At 53.2% G+C, this 18,887-nt stretch overlaps 1 protein-coding gene across 2 annotated transcripts in view; it reads right to left on the reverse strand.

Annotated features, from left to right (window-relative positions):
- ERGIC1 (endoplasmic reticulum-golgi intermediate compartment 1) overlaps nucleotides 1-18,887 on the reverse strand; it is a 100,066-nt gene that overhangs the window by 6,136 nt on the left and 75,043 nt on the right. For both annotated transcript variants that reach the window (XM_029942846.1, XM_029942847.1), the window contains 4 exons: nucleotides 18,586-18,690; nucleotides 13,902-13,962; nucleotides 9,753-9,853; nucleotides 6,827-6,949 (listed from right to left, as the gene is read on the reverse strand). In XM_029942846.1, the coding sequence (XP_029798706.1) occupies nucleotides 6,827-6,949; nucleotides 9,753-9,853; nucleotides 13,902-13,962; nucleotides 18,586-18,690 (390 nt within the window). The remainder of the gene's footprint in view (nucleotides 1-6,826; nucleotides 6,950-9,752; nucleotides 9,854-13,901; nucleotides 13,963-18,585; nucleotides 18,691-18,887) is intronic.

The raw sequence follows: 18,887 nt of genomic DNA on the forward strand, positions 1-18,887 counted from the left end.
GCCCCTCCTTTCGTGTGGCCTGGCATCATCCTTACTTCCCACACCCCAGTTCCCTTACTTTAAAAAAACGGGAAGGCTAATCCTTGCCCCTCGGGTCAGCTGTCAGACTGAATGAGTGTGTGACACACACAACCGTGGACGTTCTCTTGGTCCCTCAGCGCTGCCGTGTCCTTGTACCTCCCGACCTGGCCCTGAGGCAGGGGGGACAACCTCAGAGGAGGGTGATGCAGGAGTGGGCCACCCAAGCCAGCAAATGCAACCCCGCGCTGGTCAGCAGCCCTGGCCCCAGACTTGGAAAGGAGGACAATTCGATATCCGGGCCCCAGTGAGTCTGAGAGGAGCACGTTACTTTGTTTTCCTCACAAGTCCTCAATAATATGCCCCTTTGTTCTTCAGCAGAGACTTCCTGTGGCTCCCCAGCTTCCCAACCTCCCGCTCTGGCTAGAATGAAGTCAGCGTTTCTACCTTGAAAAGAAGGGGTGCGTGTGTGTGTTTCCCTTACATTTTAATTATGGCTCTTAATTCCTTATAATATGGGAAGGACACGTTCCAACCGCACTGGCTGGAGAGCTGAATTGGAGAGTTGTTCCACCAGCACCAATGCTTTCCCGGATTCCTTGCCCTTCCCCCGCCTGACTTTTCCAGTGGGCAGCAGAGGGACACAGCACACAGGGCGACACGGGGGTGGCGGTGGAGACTGTGGGCTCGGAAGGAAACATTCCTGTGGTCAGATGCCGGCTCTGCCACTCTGGCCGGGGAAGCCAGGTTACCGTGCCCCGACCCCAGCCTCAGTTTCTCTCATCCATAAAATGGGGCCCCCGTGAGGACCCAGATGGCCTCTGGCTGGCTGGCCTGCTTGTACCACAAGTGCCTGCGAACTGGTCACTCACTTTCCCCATGCAATCAGCACTGCTCGAAAAGCCTGTGGAAAAGGCACAGTATGAGGAAATAAATAATGAATCGGAGTCCCATCAGATGCCGGTGGCGGCAGACAGACTGGAGCCGCGGATGAGAACACCGAGGCTGTGGCTATGCAGGGGTGGGGGCTGTCGCAGGAGGGAAGCTGATGACTGGGCCCTGGACAAGTTGGGGAGGACAGGGTGTGGTGGTCTCCCTCCCGTGGGGTCACGCCTGCCGGGCCCTCCACGCCCACCCCCTAGTACAGGGCCCTGTGGGGGAACAGAGCCCTCTCCCTACCATTCTTACAATGGCTGCAGCAGCAAAAATGCCCATTTTGCCCCCCCCAAAAAAACCCGCCTTGGTTGAGCACCTACTACTATGTGTCAGGCCTGAGATGGCACTTTCCTCTGGCTTCTCATTATATCCGTGCAGGGTAGACCCCCCCATTTCCCATATGGGAAAGAAGAGGTTCACAGAGGGACTGGCTTGTTCAAGGTCACACAAGTACCAAATAGGCGAGGGTGGTGAGAATTCAGGTCAGGAAGGCTGCGAAGGGCCTGCTTTTTTCTGATAGACTACTGTACTTGACCCCCAACTGGAAGGCTCCTCTCAGTCCTTGTCTTTGGCACGTATGGCTTCTGTGTATTTACTCTCTCAATCCTGCTAAGTTTTATCAAATGTCCCGAAGTAAGGGACCCCATCAATAACGTTTATGAAGTGAGCTGTGAGGCTGTGAGAGTAAGCAGTTTCTAAAAGGGAGCTCGCTCTATTCCGGTATTCCTTTTATGTCTCAGAATCTGCCTTCAAAAAGCAAGCACCAGGAACTTCCGTTGCAATGGAGATGTCTGCGTTCAGACCCAGTTGGAGCAATCTGTCCCTGGTACACAACCTTCTGGAAGATCTAGCCCTGCTCAAAACTTCTGGAAGGATCTGAACCAAAGTTTTTTTGTTTTGTTTTGTTACACATTTCCAGCCCTGAAGAACAGAGCTGCTAATGTAGGTTCTGTTCCATTCCTCAAATAATAGAAACTTGTGCTGTGGGCATGGACCAAGGTGTGCACCCCTCCACTGGTTTGCTCACTGTCTGACACCTATTTATCACCTGCCTGCACTGTCCCAGGTCTGGAGACCAGACTAAGGCCCTGCCCTTCCTTCCTGGGGTTCATGGTCCAGTAACAGAGACACTTCAAGGGAAGTCTGAGTAGGCAAGATTCAGATCCAGCTACAAAGCTGGTCTCTTCCCAACTCATATTACCTTAGTGGGTAAAATCTCCACAGTTCTTAAGTTGGTCTCTTCTCAATTGTTTTTACTGTCTTCCTCCCCCCACACCCGAGTATCTAATGCCTTTTGTCTACGGCAAATCCTCATAGGCGCCCAAACAGATGAGTGGAAGGTAATCAGATCTGGGCAGGAAAATTTGTAAACCACCAGCCAACCAAGTCTTGGAGGGACAGTTTAAGCGTTGTCGTTGTGGTTTTTCTTAATGGTTTATGCGTATGACTGTGATTTTATCACTCATGCTCATACGTCACCTGTTTCCTGCTATAACATTTCTTCCTGATTCCCAGTATGGAGTCACCATATCAAAAGATCCTAGTGTCCTACCAAGGGCTTCATGGTTTCTGGGGACTCAGTTTCGGGACATCCTTAGGAGCCTTTATTTTGGGAGATGGAGGCTCCCAAGCTAGGTGGTGGGGCGGGGCGGGGGAGGGGTGAGTGGGATGGGTGATGTGGCAAAAGCAGGCTCTGGAGTCGGGTCCCAGCCTTGCCATTTACTGGCTGTGTGATCTTGGATGAGTTTCTTTAGCTCTCTAAGCCTCAGTTAAGTGGTACATAAAACAAGAATGATCTATACCTGGGAGGGCTCCTGGGAACATTAAAGGAGACAATTATAAAAGCACCCAGTAACAGTAGATGCTTAATAAGTGTAGCTATATGATCACTTCTTCAAGCTGCCATCCCTTGTATATTTCTGAGTACGGATATCCAGGCTACATCTGCCCGGTGCTGGATGCAGGGGATGCAGAGGGGAAACAGACGTGGGGCTCCATGATCAGGCCTGGCAATTATAAAGTACAATCTAAAGTTTGGGGGGTTATTTCACTAGCAAGGAGCACCAAGAGGCCAGGGATTACATCGAATTCAGCTATTCTTGCTGCTCAATGGGAGCATGCCATTCATTATCAGCGGGTCATTTCTGGTGGGCAAAAACAGTCATGGCCAAACTGGCCCAACTGGATATTTTTGACTTCTGGCTCTTCCTCCCTGATAGAATAAAACACGCAGGGACAGCGACGTGACACTTCTGAAGTCATCCAGTCCGTCACCACAACCCACTTGAAGGCACTCCCAAAAGCAGGCCTCGGCAAGTGGCAGGGCAGGGGACAAATGTGTGTGTGTGGGAGGGGGCGCTCTGAAGGGGATCACTTGTGTGTTGTTAAAAAACATCTGTTTCTTCCTTTAGTGGTGACATTTTCTGGAATGTCTGGGCAAGGTGCCTTGGGTGCCCAGATAGAGGAGCCCCGGGCAGCCTGGTGGAGACTTCCAGGAGAAGGCACCCTCCTCCGTTCAGGATCAGAATGTCTGGGTCCTTTCCAGACCACGAAACCCTGGAGGAGCAACCTCGAAGGAGCCAGGTACCGGCTGCGGACAAATGCATCGGGAAGGCCCCTCCCACCTCCCCCCTCCACACCCACACCCCACCTCATTCCAGCCCACCCACAGCTGCCCCTGCAGCCCGCAGCCGCCACATGATGACACCCTGGCCTCTGGCCTAAGCCCTCTCTTAAGCAGCCCCTGTGAGGAGCTATTTGCAGAGGCCCCCATTTGGGGACTGAGGGGCTTTGCACACAAGTGTTTGATTTTCAAAAGAGAGAAAGAGAAGTCACAGCAGATGCCCCCACTTCCATCCAGGCCCCACCCCACCCTGCTAGGGTTCCTGGGGGCCTTTGTGCTGTGGGCGTCATCCCCACATCTGCCGCCTCATGACAAGGGGCTTTGAAGCTCCACAATGATGCCATCTGCCAGGGACAGCCGGTTGGCTCACTGTGGGCTGACCCCATGGTTGCCGGAGCGACCATGATGGTTGCAGCATGGGGCCTTTGGAGAAACCACCGGGCTAGTGATGTCAGGAGGTCCCCCACAGCGTGGCCCATGCTCAGGCAGAGGAGACGCTGATGGCCAAAGGCCAGAGGAGAAGGAAACGGGGTCAGGGACATATCTGGCCTCTGGGTCTGGATGGATGGGCGTTTCCCCTGTGACTTCTTGGGACCTCCAGCTCTAGAAGTCCACCCCCGTCAAAAGAGGCCACATGGCCTTCACAAAACATGCTATGCCGGGCACCTCTGCACAGACCACTCCCTGTGCCAACACCCTCTCTCCTTCACTCACCAGTGTGGAGAACATCTCCGCATCCTTCACCCCTGGGGCTCCTTCTCCAAACTTTCCAAACAGACGGGAGTTTTTGCTACTGCAGTGCATAGCTCCAGTGTAGCCCCTGCTGGACGGGCTTCCATTCTTGCGTGGGAGCCCCCTTCCCCACCAGCTGGGAGCAGGGGTGAAGTCAAACTCAGCCATCCCTGTTGCCCGGCACAGGGCCTGGCATATGGTAAAGTCTAGTCAAAGTTTAGCAAATAAATGAAGTTGCTTCATTTCTCAGCCCCTTGCCCAGGGTCGTTCACTCTCTGGGCCTCGGACATCTGGCACGTAGGAGCAAATGAGAAGAGCCTTCTAGACCCTACAATGACACACGGGCTCTGCCACTGTCAATGCCGTAGACCCGGGGGCTCTGAGGAGCAGACCACACCTGCACAAACATACCTCCCTGTACCTTAGTTTCTTACTCTGGGTATGCAGTAAGTGCACTGGGGTAAAGAAAACAACTTGGGGTGCTAGCCTGTAGGGCTATGGGTAAAACCACTTGCTCAATAGCTCCCTGGCTTTTGGGTCAAAGGGTCTGCGCATCAGCCTCCCAGCGGCTGGCCGATCTACGTGTGTACCAACTAGTGTATGCAGGTCCTGCTGCTGTGCGTCCCCCCGATCTCTATTGTGGGGGGTCCTTAATTTCTGCTTGTCTGATAGGACCAAGCTGGGTCTCATATTTTGAATCAAATTCCTCCAATTTCTAGGGAACTCGAGCATCTTTTCATGGCCAGCATGGTCTCTTCTATGAATGGTCAAGTCCTCACCCATTTTTCTTCGTGATCACTTAACTTTTTCTTACTGATTGGTAGGAACTCTTTATATATAAATTCTGAAGATTGTGCCTGTCTCATATGTGGAATAAATGCCTTTTTCCAGTCTGTGTTGGGCAGGGACCTTAGCTTTATGGTAGGTGGTCGTGGCTGACTGGAAGGTTTGCATTTTCTGGAGTCAGCGAATGTTCTGACGCTCCTAAAAGCACTAGGGTCCTGAGACCCTGAGTGCCCACGTGGCTTTCTACAAGGCAAAGAGCTTCCCTTTGACGATCTCCTTTGAGCCCCATGAGGTCTGGGAGGATCCTATTTAGGATGATAAGATGGAGACACGTTTGTGGACCTCTGACCTTTTGGCCTCTTAGAATTCACCCTTCTGTTTTCTAGAACCGACCCCTGATCTTTCTCTTGGGGATCTCCACCCCTTCAAAATGTTCACCTGGCCGGGGCCAGTGGGCTGAAAGTCCTTTCATTCTTCAGGCCACAATACTGGCACAGAACAGCACTATCTTATCCAGGGCACAGGTCGAATTACAGAGAAAGGCAATTTCCATGAGTGAATTCTATTTGACAATGAAGCCAGGACAGAGGAAAGCAGGATTTTAAAAAAGGCTTATTCTAGACACTGTTTGTGCCTGGATCCAGCCAGGCCTGAGGCTTCCTGAGCCCTCAAGCCAGCTGGAGGTGGGGCTGTCTTTTCTGTAATAGAGTCCTGACTAATACAAATCTTGTGAGAGCCAGAGATGAGAGGCCCGGGACGAAGACTCTGACCTTGAATCATTATTAAAAGTATGAAGAGGTAAAAGGCAGAGGGCCTCTAAGTCTCAGTTTCCAAATCTGTGAGGTAGGGACAATCACCCCATCTCTTCTACCTCGGCTCTGGCTTACCAACCATCTCTGGGCAACCTGGCTGAAGTAGGGTGCTGTGAGCCTGCTTTCCTGCCCCCAAGGACACTTTGAATGGAAGGCCAGGGAACAGTCTATTTCATAGAAATACTCAGTATCAAAGAAAAATGACATCAGCATGAAGCTGCTTCACAGGAAAGTGGACTTAATGGAGACAATGGCAAGAAAGAAAAGAAACTTAGGGGCACCTGGGTGGCTTCAGCTCAGGTCATAATCTCACGGTTCATGAGTTCAAGCCCCACGTCGGGCCCTGTGCTGGCAGCTTGGAGCCTGGAGCCTACTTTGGATTCTGTGTCTCCCTCTCTTTCTTCTTCTCCCCCACTCATGCTCTCTCTTTCTCTCTCAAAAATAAATAATAAAGCAAAAATAACTTTAAAAAAAGAAAAGAAATATAGAGAGAGGGAGTATGAAAGAGAGAAAATAAAAGAAAATGCAAGTAGCAAATAAAGAAAGAACTTGACAATATGAGCAGCTGTAGTTGGAAAAGAGACCTGGGAAAAAATGGGTTGAACCTTCACTGTAGAATTTCCAAAGGAAAGGATAAACCCTGCTAAACCGATAAAAAAATTAAAAACCTGGAGAAACTCACCAAACATCTAATTGAGCCATAAAAACCTGCTTAGCAAACGAAATTGATTTGGTGACATACCTCTTTGGAAAATGCTTTCTGGATGACAGGATTCTGATGACACCTCTCTCAACATCCTAGGGACCACGACCTGCTGTGTACAGCCTGGGGTCCTAGCTCTGCAGGCTGCGTCCTGCCTCTCTGAGAGCCAGTGGGACGCCGAGAAAGGGAGCCCGCGGCAGGGCCCCAGCTACTCACCGTGGTGATGAACCTGTACAGAGGCTGCCGTCTCTCTGTGTACTTGACTGTGATGGGGCTAAGGTCATAGCGGAACCAGATGGCGGGGATGATGCGGCCTGTGTGGCTGTAGGCTACGTATTCCTGGGGTGGGGGGAGAGAGAACGGGGACGTGAGGAATCAGACACATCAGCCGTGTCTCCTGGTGGGCGGGAGCTGGGATGCAGAGGGTCCCCCACCCACCCACAAGAACTGGCTTTCTTCTCTCTCTCTTGGCTGGAGCCAGACTCTACCAGTCCCTCTCATCCCTTCCCCCGGAGGCTCTGCTCCCAACACCTGGATGGGCAACATTCCCTGGCACATTTTCAACCCTTCTGGCTGCTTGGAAATTGACCATATAACCTGGAAGTGGTCTCAGAACCAGAAGGCAGAGATGTAAAAGGACAGGTGTGATCTGGGCTCCGTCTGAATAAAGGCCTATTTCCCCCCATAACTCTCCTGGGTACGCAAAAGCCATACATTTACTCATTCACCATTATTATTTTCAATGTTTGTTTATTTTGAGGAGGGATGGAGTAGAGAAGAAAGAGAGAGAGAGAGAGACAGAGAAAATGTGAGTGGGGGAGGAGCAGAGAGAGGGAGAAAGAAAATCCCAAACAGGCTCCATGCTGTCAGTGTGAAACCTGCCACGGGGCTCGATCCCATCAACTGTGAGATCCTGACCTGAGCCAAAATCAAGAGTCAGATGCCCAACTGACTGAGTCACCCAGGGGCCCCTCCTCACTGGTTGTTTACTGAGTACCTCTCCCATGGACTGGCCCCCTGCTGGCTGCTGGGGACTCTAAGTAAGGGTAGGAAGCCCTGCCCCATCCCCAGAGCGGGTGTTGGGGGGGGGAGGCGTGTCACTATCTGGAAAGGAGGCAGATGTAAAAGAATTATCTCCAATCCTGCCACACTCTCCATGCAGTGATACAAAGACATGGAGTGCTCCGGAGGCCAGGAACGAATGACCAAGTCTCCCCAGGCTAGTGAAGAGGGGGCATTCTAGGCCACACAGGACATCCTTGGATGTGCGTGTGTACGCGTGTGAGCACGTGTGTGTAACAGAGATAGTATAAAGGTCATGGGGGTGTGGGCTTCTTCAAAGAAGGAACACAGAACCAGAAAGAGAGAGGGACTCTATGACAAGGCTTCTCGAGACGGAATCTGGCTGGGTAGGATTAGAAGGAGGCTAAGGAGCTGAATAAACATGTGTCCTCTCTGATCTGGGCACTTGCTGGACACCTCTGGGCTACTCTGATTCGTCTACAATAACTGTAGACCAGACTGAACCACAGGGGCGCCCCAATCCCAAATGCTAGGCCCCAAGCCCTGACATTTCTCCAGGGATGACCCAAGACCTATGCCCCCTGATGGACTGCCACGGGCTCTGACAGGCACGGCCCGGTTTGTTCCAGAGCAGGCTGGGGCCAAGGCCACAGAGAGAGCTGAGCAAGCTGCCCTGGCTGCTGGGCCTCTGCCAAAGCCTCAGGGGAAGGAGCCTTGGGCAAAACAAGATGAGCTTTCTCCCCAGAGAGCTGGTGGGGCAGGGTGACTGGGTCAATGCCCAGAGCTGAGGGATAGAGGAAAATAATGAAATACAGCAGCAGGAGGTACCATTTACCCAAAGCCTCCTTTGTGGACAAAGCAGTTTTCAAAACATTGCCCTCATTTGATAGCAGTCTTATGAGGTGCACCATCCCCATTTTACAAATGAGTAAACAGAGGCATGGAGCAGTGGGTGACTGGTCCCAGCCATACAGCCAGCAAGTGGCTGAGCCGAGTGTGAACCGGCAGTCTGCTCCAGCCCCACCTTCTCTGCTCAGACCACGTCCACATTCTCCCAGCCATTAGATGTGGTCAGCACTTGACAGCTGATGCCCTTCAAGAAACAGGGCACAACAAGATGCCCTTTAAGAAGCAGTGAGTAAAAGAAAGAGAACTCGCTTTGGAAAGTCACACCAGAACATCCACACAGGTAGATCCACGCAGAGGGACCTCCAGTCGTCCGGGAGGGAGCGGCTCCCGGACCAACACACTCAACAGCCCCTGTTCAGACTGAGTGGGTGATGTGATCAAGAGGCCATGCTCTGGGGCCAAAGGAGAACCCAGTGCTGGTCCTCACTTGGCCACTCTGTAGCTCTGTGACTACATCTCAGTGCCTCAGTGGCCAACTCTATAAAGTGGGGACAAACAGAACTGTCATGATGACTGAAAATGGCGGAGGTAGAGGGCTTCTCATAACAGCCAGCCCATAGTAAGTGCTCAGTAAATGGTAGCTACTACTCTATTATTATTAATTGAGCTAAACAATGTATCACCTCTAAGGGGTTTGGCAGCCCCGGAACAGAAGAAAAAGGAGAGTCCTGATGATAAAGGGGATCCACTGGGGGTGCTTCCACTAATGTGTTTCCAGCATTCATGTCCACTGGCAGGGTCGACTCTGGGGAGGCCAGAGGCCGCCTCAGCTTGAAACAACTGTCACCCTATTCCACTGGCTTGACCACGTTCTGCTGCCCGCCAAGGCCTACCTGCTTGCTTCTCCATGATTTTTGAGTGCAGGGGTCCTAGGACAATCCTGTTAACCAATGGCCAACGAGTGTGATTCAAGGTCCTCGTGATTTTGGATAAAGAGCTTGTAGCCCAAGACCAGGGCATCTGTTGTGTGTTGACTATCCAGATGCAAGTCTCTTTCTCAACAGATCGCATCCTATCTCCTGGTTTGATCTCCTCCCTTCGACTCTGAGACTGGCCTCTCATCTTTACCCAGGGACCGAGCCAGGCCAGAGCAGCCCCTAGGGAAAGGCCCCCAGAAGGGACCCAGCAGGAATTCTCACAGACACTTGTCGCCTCTGCTTCTAGCCAGCAGAGGGCGCGGCTGCACGCAGCTGGGCCCCTCAGTGAGTACCTTGTTGGCCACCGTGTACTGGTAGGAGTACCGCTGCTTGCCGCTCTTGTCCTCGTACACCGTGGGCACGATCTTCAGGATGTAGTCATGGGAGGCGAGAGCTGTGGGAAGGACACGGCAGGATGAAGCAGGGGCATGGGCACTGCCCAGCTGGTAGCTCTACCTCACTTCGACCCTGAACCTGCCAGGCATTGCTGGGGGCTGTTTCCAAATTTTCATTACCAAACAACCCCTCTTCTTTTCCTCCACTTTGGACACCAGGAACGGGGAGCCTCCATCTATCAGGATTTTTACTCCTGCACTGTGTCTGATATTAAAATTCTGGAAGCCACCCAAATGTCCATCAACAGGGCAACCCCTGGTGGCAGCGGGGGAGGGGGTGCTGGGAAGACTCACTGTATACATGAATGTATGGAATTTTCTAGAAAGACACCCAAGAAACTATTAGCAATTTTAGCTTCTGGGGAAGAAGGCAGGATTTGATGAAGCTCACATTTCGCTGTGCACCCCCTGATCCTGTTTGAATGTTGGTGCTTTTGAAACAAGCTGGGTTTAAAGTTTCAAAAAGAGCCCACAAACCAGCAAAACAGCATCTCTGCAGAATTAATTTCTTGCCCCCTCTGCCAGGCCCCGTCACGCTCCACTGTAAGCCTGACGCACCACCGCTGGATGTGGGGAGGCTGCAGAGGGCCGGAACCGAGCATTACTCATCCTCTTGTCCCAGAACCCTGCACGGGGCCTGGCTCGGAGCGCACGGCGGCGAGTGCTTACTAAATGAATGAACGGAGGGAGGGATGGCTGGTCAGAGGTATGAATGGAAGAACAGATGAATCAGCTTCTGATAAGCATGAGGTAACCAGAATCAAGCACCAGATAGATAAAATGCTGGCCCAAAGCTACCAAACATCACCCAGGAAAGGTATGGATTCCCTCAGGCCTTCGGAGATGTTACGAGAAGTCCAAGGACCCTGCTGCTGTTGCCTTCTATGATCTCAGGCCAGGGATCCTGGACCTAAAACTGCACAGGAACTTGGCCTCGTGTGTTCTAATCCTGGTCTAGAGGCCGAATCAGTTCTGAGTCCTGAGACTCACTTACTGTAAGAGGGGAGGTGTAAAGGACAATCAGGGCCTCTTCCTGCTAAGACTGCATTTTGGTAAGAAAAGGGCGGTGCTTCCTGAATCGTCCTGAGAGCTGACTCCTCTGAACACCTCCGAAAAGGCCTGTGGCTTCAGGGCTGAGCCCGTGAAGATCCCAACACCCCTCTGCTCAAGCCTGCAGGGGTCAGGAGCAGCGGGGTCACCCAGGATTGAACAGGCAGACACCTGGGCCTCACCCCTTGAGATCCTGGAGTGGGGCTCAGAATCCGCATTTGAGACACAGTGTTCCAAATGCCATTGCCCCAAGGGGACGAAAGAGTGGATGCCTTATGAAAAATCACACCTGTAATGGTCCTGTTAAAATCTGTACAAAGTAGATGATGGTAAAAAGAAGAAATAAAACCCACCCACAAATCCATCATCCATAGAAAACCACGGGTTCACGTTTCTTGTGTATAAAGTGCTAGACTGAAACTCGTATTCATGTCTTCCTAAAACTGGATCATCTTGTACCTTTTTTCTAAGAACTAAACCCCACAGATACCACTTTAGGTCCAACACACGGAAAGAAAGCTCTGTAAGTGTTTTTCTTTGCTGCAATACCCTCTAGCACAGTGCCTGGTGCACAGTAGGTCCTCAATAAACGCTCGCTGCCTGAATGCCAGCGAAGGTCGGACACATGACGGCCAGGAGCTGTACGCAACTCCCAGCACAGCCCTGTAAACATACTCAGCCAACCCCCCCCACCCCGGGCTAGACACTGGCGCTGTCCCTCATTTGCACTTTTGTAAACAATGACCTAATGAGCATTATTTTCCTAAATCTGTGCACACTCTCTTAATTAATTCCTTAGCTTTCTCTCCTATGAGTAGAAAAGATGACTCAAAGGGAATGGCCATTTTTAAGGCCTTCGGTACGGTTTGCCAAATGCCCAGTAGAGACAGTGAACCTAATTACATCCACATGGATTCCTCGTCAGTGGACCCCTCCGAGGGGCTGCTGGCTCCCCTCTGATCCAGACAGGCCCACATACCCTTTCGCTCCCCCACCCCGCCGACATCTTATTATGGAAAAATTCAAACACATAAAAAAACAGGAATCATATTATGTACCCTATTCCCCAGTTTCGGCAATTAACAACACATGATTGCTTTTGCTTCATCCCTACCCTACTGTTCCCCCCACCCTATTTTATTTTGAAGCAAATCCCAGGTGTCACATCAATTCATCCACAGATACATTAGTTATGTCTCCATAAAAGATAAAAACTCTTAAAAACCAAAACACAACAACCACAATGTCATCATTGGGGCTAGAAACATCAACAATTACTCCTCAGGATCTTCAGAGTGGTCTTGGCTAGGAGGAAAACAAGTTACTGCGAGTGGGGGTTACTTTAGACAAGATGGTCAGGGAGGGCCTCTGGGAGGTGGTGGCATTTGAGTGGAGACCTGCATGACAAGAAGCAGCCCTCAGTGGGAACGTCTGGGAGCAGAGGGGGCAGCAAAGGCAAAGTCCAGGCAGGGACACCGAGCTGGAGGGCTGAGGGAAGGAAAGCCAGCCCTGCCCCTGGCTGCCTGTCGTCTGATTTAAATGCAATTTAATGCATTTTCCTTCCCACGGAAGCCAGCCCAAGATGGCTTTTGTCACTAGCCTGAGAGCAGGCAGGGTTTTCTGCCCATGCCCTCTGTTGGCTGACACGCTTCGGGTCCTTCTTTGCTCAGCTCTATTTCAGTATCAGATAGCTGAGGGGGTCCCTGCTAACCCCAAGAGCTGGTGGGCGGCGTGCTGCCCTTACACAGGACCGCAGGGACTACCCACCACCCGGAGGGCCACCCTCCACGACAATCAGACATTCGCATGCAAACAAGTGGGCACTGCTCACACTCAGAGGCTGCCGGGGGTGGGCGGGGGTGGGGGAGGGAGAGAAAGAACTGGAAAATGTAAATAAAGCACATACCGTAAGTATCACGGGCATTACTGGAACAGTAAAAAACTAGAAATGACAGACGTTTTCCATGAGAAGGCAAGGCCTCACAGAGCACAGCAGAGCTGCTAGATGGGCAAGCACATCTCTGTCACCACCAGAAAAACTGTACAATTCTGGTTACGCAACCATTGCCGAGTACCAAAATCAGAGGGTCAACTACCGTCTATTTGCTTTGAAAAAATGGCCTCTGCTGATGGACAAGGGTTCACGGGGACACAGAGAAATTAAAAGTGTGATTCCTTGTGGGGGAGGGGGAGGTCATGGACAGCTGTTTTCTTTTGCCTGAATTTCTGACTATCAGAGGGAACAGTGTGTTCTAAGAAACCATAAGAAAAGGTTTACCGACACAAAAGGTGAGCTCAGGTGAGGAAATAAGTCAAGGTAACCTGTCCGGGAGGACCCGGTGCAGGAATGCATTTAAGCAGACCCGCCACCAACACCTGTTCTGTGCATGCATCTGAGGCCCTAGGTGTGTGCACACGTGCATGTGTAGGTGTGTTAAAATTCATTAGATGAGGCAACAGACAGGTGTGTACATGTGTGTATCAGCGTGTAAAGACACGGAGCCCTCTTTAGTTGGGGCCAAGATGCCAGATGGTGGAGCGGGCAGATGGCTGGGGGGGGGGGCACTGGTGGGTGGCAGGCACTCCCGCAGGAGGAGACTGTGGGCTTGGGGTAGTGGCCCAGGTGGTCAGACCCAACTGGACCACCCACAGCCCTGTTCTCACAGTGCCACTGGAGCCAAAATAAATTCTGGTCGTGCCATCACTCCCTGTGGGGTCTTAGGTGAGTCTACCACCTAAGCACAATTAGAGGGCATGATAACATCTGATGATAAGAGCTGGCATTCAATGACCACTTCTGATGTGCCTAGGGCTGTCACATACTTTCCCCAGGGGCATGGGTCCCCTTCTCAGTAAGACAGGCCTGGTGCCCCCGTCCTCACAGGCCAGCGGTGGGAGCAAATGAAGCATTAACAGATCTGCTCACAGAGGGTGCTTGGTAAAGGTCCCCTTCTTCTCCCCCTTTCCCCATCCCCAGTTGGGACATGGGATACGTACGGTTGGAGGTGAGTCTGTCCGCTCCCCCGAGGGCATTGAAAGCTCCATGGACATTCTGGACCTGTGGAGAAGAAGCAGAGTGAGGCGGCTGACCCGGGGATGCCGCCCCCTCTGGGGCTGGCCCTGGCCGTGAGGGGCCGGCTGGCTGCAGCCTGGTTTAGGGACCTGACCCAGCATGATCTGTCTCATAGAGAAGCTGTGGGGAGCAAGACAGAGACACGGGACTGGACTGGGACACAGTAAGCACTAATTTGCTTCCCGTCTTGGGGACCTAGAATGTGCCATCTGTCCTGTGTACATCTCACTTAATGCCCCTAATGATGCACCGTTGAGCCCATTTTACAGAAGAGCAGACCAAGGTTTAGAGAAGCACTGAAACTTGCCCAGGACCACACAGCTGACAACTGGCTGAGCCAGACTCCAAATTCAGGGATCTGACCTCAAGTCTGAGCTCTTCCCACCATGGCCCTCAGGCAAGACAAGTGCAGGTGAGTCTAGGTCTCAGCACACTCCTCCTGAGGTCCTCGACAGCTCATAGGTCTCTAAGGACCCAAGGGCTGTGGGCCTCCCACTGCATCGGATACAGAGTACATGCAGCAGCTGTGAAGAGCCCTCCCCTCGTGACAGCTGGCCCAGCCGTGTGCCCTTGGCAGGGCCTGCTGCCAGTGGGGCTGAAGGCCACATCCTACCTCTTCTCTGAGGATGAGGGAAAACCACATCAGCCAGAGGAAGGTCTACAGCAAGCCAAGGCAGGGCCACATGGAGCATGCCACCACGGGCAGGGCTAACAGGAGCTGCCAAGCTAGGCATGCTGGAGGGCTTCCTGAGGAAGTGACACTGACACACAGAAAAGTAGGAAGTTAATCCAGCAAGCAGCATGTGTGGAGGCACAAGCCTGGAGACTGAGACATCAGCAGAGGCCTCTTGGCCCCAGAGGAAGGGGGTGAGGAGCAGGAAGCAGGACACTCGGGGAGTAGGTGGGAACAGGGTCCTGCAGAGAGGGCCCCTTCGGGAACAGTGGGAAGTAGCTGGGTGGCCTGATCTCTGATTCTGGTCTCAGGCGGCTGATGCATACAGAGCACTTCACAGAGCGGCACCCCCTTAACGAGCCCAAAGAAAAGGAAAGCCTGCCCGGTGCTGCCCTAGGGAATGACCATCTGAAGACTTGGTCTCTAACCCCCGAAGATGGTGGCTGTGGACACGAGAGCGAGGGGGGTCCCTCCCACGGGCCCATGTCCTGGTTTTACCTCACGTGCCTCTGTATGCTCACTGGATCACCTTCCGTTGCCCCCTCCAGACTGCAGCTTCCCCCGGGGCAGGGTCCAGGCGCAATGTGCGCAATGTGCACAGGCCCCATCGGTGCCTGACAGGTGCTCAAGAAAAATCTGTGGCGGCGGGGATGCTGGAACATGGGTGGGTGGCGGGAGCCCCAGGGGGTTTTTTCACTTAAAGAAAATCCTATTTCCACCATAACCATGACCCAGTGGAAGGCTGTCTGGTCAACAGAAGCCTGCTCCCTCTCCACCCAGCTGTCCCCTTCCCTTCTCCCTGCTACCATGCCGCAGCCCGCCCCCTGTCTCCCCCTGCCCTGGCTGCAGCCCTCCCATCCCCTCCCCTCCAGCCTCATGGCCATGCTCCCCACAACGGGCAGGTGCTCTGACACACCGACCTCCCTGAATCTGGTGAAACTCAGCTTTCCTCCGCTCCCATTCCAGGACACGTCCATCTGTCTGTCCCAATCTGCATGCTCTCTGCCACCTCTGAGGAGGGCTCACTTCCCGGGCCTCATTACACACCACTGGTTGATGTGGACACCTGCTGATTTACTTCTTCTAAAATAACCTTGAGGGTCTTTTATACAGAGATGACCAGCTGGGTGGGTCACAGAGCAGGAGACGTGGGAGGCGCCCCTGGCCCAAGAGACTTCCCTGCGAGCTTGGCCAAATCCTCACTCTTAGGGCTTGACTTACACATTTCCGCAGAGGTCACCTCCCTGACCTCCAAGGCTGGGAAGGTCCCCTGCCCCTGCTCCCATGTCACTGCCCAGAATCCTATGCCTCTCTTGTCCTTAGCCTTCCTTGCCCTATGCATCATGTTTATTTATTGGATCTCTTCTGAGAGCAAGAGCCCTGAATGGGTTACCCATCATGTAACCCCAGGGCCGGGCACAGAGTAGACATTTCAAGTGGGTCTGATGAATCCATGACTAGATGAGGCACAGTGACAGAAGACCTGGGGCCAGACATACCCGGTTTCTTAGCAGCTCTGTGACCTTGGGCAAGCTACTGAATCCCTCCAACCGTGTTTCCTCACCAGGAAAAATAAATGCCACCCAGCATCCTCGGGGGGAGTTTTTGTGAGGATTGAACAAGCTGTCACTTGTAACACTGCTCTCTAGGGAAGAAAGGGCAGGCTGCACACGTCCAAACCTCCCACGGGGAAGGAGTGTGGTTTGGCACAAAGCCTGGGTTTGAATTCTGCCTGCGCAGAGCTGAGTGACCCTGGGCTCACGACTCCACGTGTCCGTGTCCACGTGCCCAACGGGCTTCACAGTGACCACCTTCCCAGGGCTGCAGTGTGGATGGCTGAGCCAGTGGGTCCAAGGCAGCTAGGACACTGCCCAACGCTTAGTATATGGAGGTCACCGCCTAACATGTGCTTGTGGCTTGTCAGCTACTGTCCCACGGGGGTGGTGACCACCCCACGTCCTGTCTCCTTCATGGCCGTGTGAGCCTCTCAAGGGGCTGGCAGCATTTTTTTTTAAACTTTTTAATGTTTCTGTATTTTTGAGAGAAAGAGAGAGAAAGAGAGAGAGACAGAGCATGAGCAGGGCAGGGGCAGAGAGAGAGAGGGAGACACAGAATCTGAAGCAGGGTCTAGGCTCTGAGCTGTCAGCACAGAACCTGACACAGGGTCTGAGCTCACAAACCACAAGATCATGACCTGAGCCGAAGTCAGGTGCTTAACCGACTGAGCCACGGGGGCGCCCCGGGGCTGGCAGCATACTTTATCCAGCAGGGCCAGGTGCAGAGTGAGGGTACAAAGCGCAGCAGCAGGGGGAACAGCTCATTTCACTGACCACTAACTCTGTGCCTGGCCCTGCTCTAAGGGCTTTAGGTGCCTTAATTCGTTTTATTTTCATCGCAATCCTATGGTGGGGGCGGGGGGGGGTGGTTCTATTACTGATCCCATTTTACAGATGAGATGACTGAGGCTCAGCAGGAATGAATAATTTATCCAAGGTCACACAACTAGTCAGTGGTGAGCCAGGGTCTGAATCCAGAAGGATGTGCTGGGGAATCTCTACACAAGCCCCTGAATACACAGATGGGGTGATATGGGCGGTGCACCCGGTGTGAAGTGAGTCCACAGCTCCGGGGCAGGCTGAGCATGTAGTCAGGAAGTCTGACTCATGGCACTCAGGGAGACCAGGACTTCTCTGTCCTCGTCTCCAAGAGGAAAAATCTCTGTGTCTTCCAAAGGGACTGGGAAGGTGAGGACTGGGCCGCTTGGGATGGGCACACAGTGCCCAGGGGGAAAGAAGCACAAGCCACGTGACATAGAGAGAGGAGGTGTGAGCATGTGCATGTGCTTGAGGGGCAGTGTGCCCTTGGGAGGGTGCATGGGGACGCAGTACCAGCAGACTCTTCATCTGGGTGAGTCTGCGCGTCCCTGGGTGGTGCATGTGTGCTGTGTTTGTGCAAGGGTCTGTGTGTCCGTTTGGTATGTGTGTTTAGGGAGGGATCTTAGGGTATACATACCAGCACAGGTGTGTCAGGGCACACCTTTCGTGTGTGTGATGAGTGTGCATATAAGTGGCACAATGTGCACTGGGCTTGTGGGCCTGTGTGAGCCCCTGTGCACACCACCGTCCCTGGAGGGACCCCCCAGCCCAGCACCCTCGACCAGGATACGGGATTCTCACTCATCAAGCCAAGCCTGGGGGCAGGACCAGGGGTCCTGACCCCAGCAATGTGGCTGGAGCAATCACTTCCTGGCTCTGAGCCTCAGTTCCAGAATCCACCTTCAGGACCACGGTGAGCCGTAGAGAAGAGGAGAGCATCCAAGCTCTGCTGCCTGCAGCTGGTGGAGAGCGGGAGGGGGTGAGGGTGGGTGGGGGGTCGGTTCCCTCTGCCGTGGGGAGGGAGCTGCTGGGCCCAGCCCACTGAAGGCAGCCCTCTTCAGCACAACAAGGACTGCCACAAGGCTTCACCCACTGTGTTACCCCTGCTAAGTGGGCGTGGGCACTGGGCTGGAAGGCAGAGAGGCCCATAGAGAGTAGCAGGCTGGACTCTGGCATCAGATCTGCTGGCAGTCCCCGGACCGGTGGCTTCTCTGGGCCCAGCTCCATGACCATAACACGTGGTGCCCCCTTGTGCCTCGGAAGGCTGCATCGGCATGGAGAAAGCACTAGCACTTAGTACTTGCTCATGAAAACCAAGTCCATTCCTCAGACTCCAGGTCTCAATCTGAGGTTCCAAGTCCAGTGCACTGTCAATAGAACTGCAGTCGCACATCCAGAAGGACTAATAAGGAAGAGCCGTCTGATGGAGCAGGGGTTCAGAGGGGGTGACCCTTCCAGCATCACCTCTCTGTGCCCAGAGAGGACAGAAGGCTCCGGGTGACACAGCCCCTACACTGCACGCCCACCTTGGTCATGTCACTTTGCATATGCCCTGCTCACCTGCAGTGTGTCCCCAAAGGAGAGCTTGTGAATGACATGGGTCATGTCCGGGTTCTGCGGCTGGGCCGTGGCACTGTGTGTAGACACATGGAAGTTGCCCGGGACCTGGGGGAAAAACACAGGTTTCAGGAGTGTCGCTGGCTGCTGCAGAGGGTGGGGCGCAGGTCTTCACCCTGGGGTCAGGCAGATCTGGATTTGGATCCCAACCTGGTCCACGTCATGGGACTCTGAAGGAGCTACTGCCCTTTCCTGAGCCTCAGGTTCCTTATCCATAGAATGGGCACAGAAGAAGCTAGCCAAGG

This window comes from Suricata suricatta, chromosome 6 (assembly GCF_006229205.1).
Source record: "Suricata suricatta isolate VVHF042 chromosome 6, meerkat_22Aug2017_6uvM2_HiC, whole genome shotgun sequence".
In the NCBI taxonomy this organism is placed as follows: Eukaryota; Metazoa; Chordata; class Mammalia; order Carnivora; family Herpestidae; genus Suricata; species Suricata suricatta.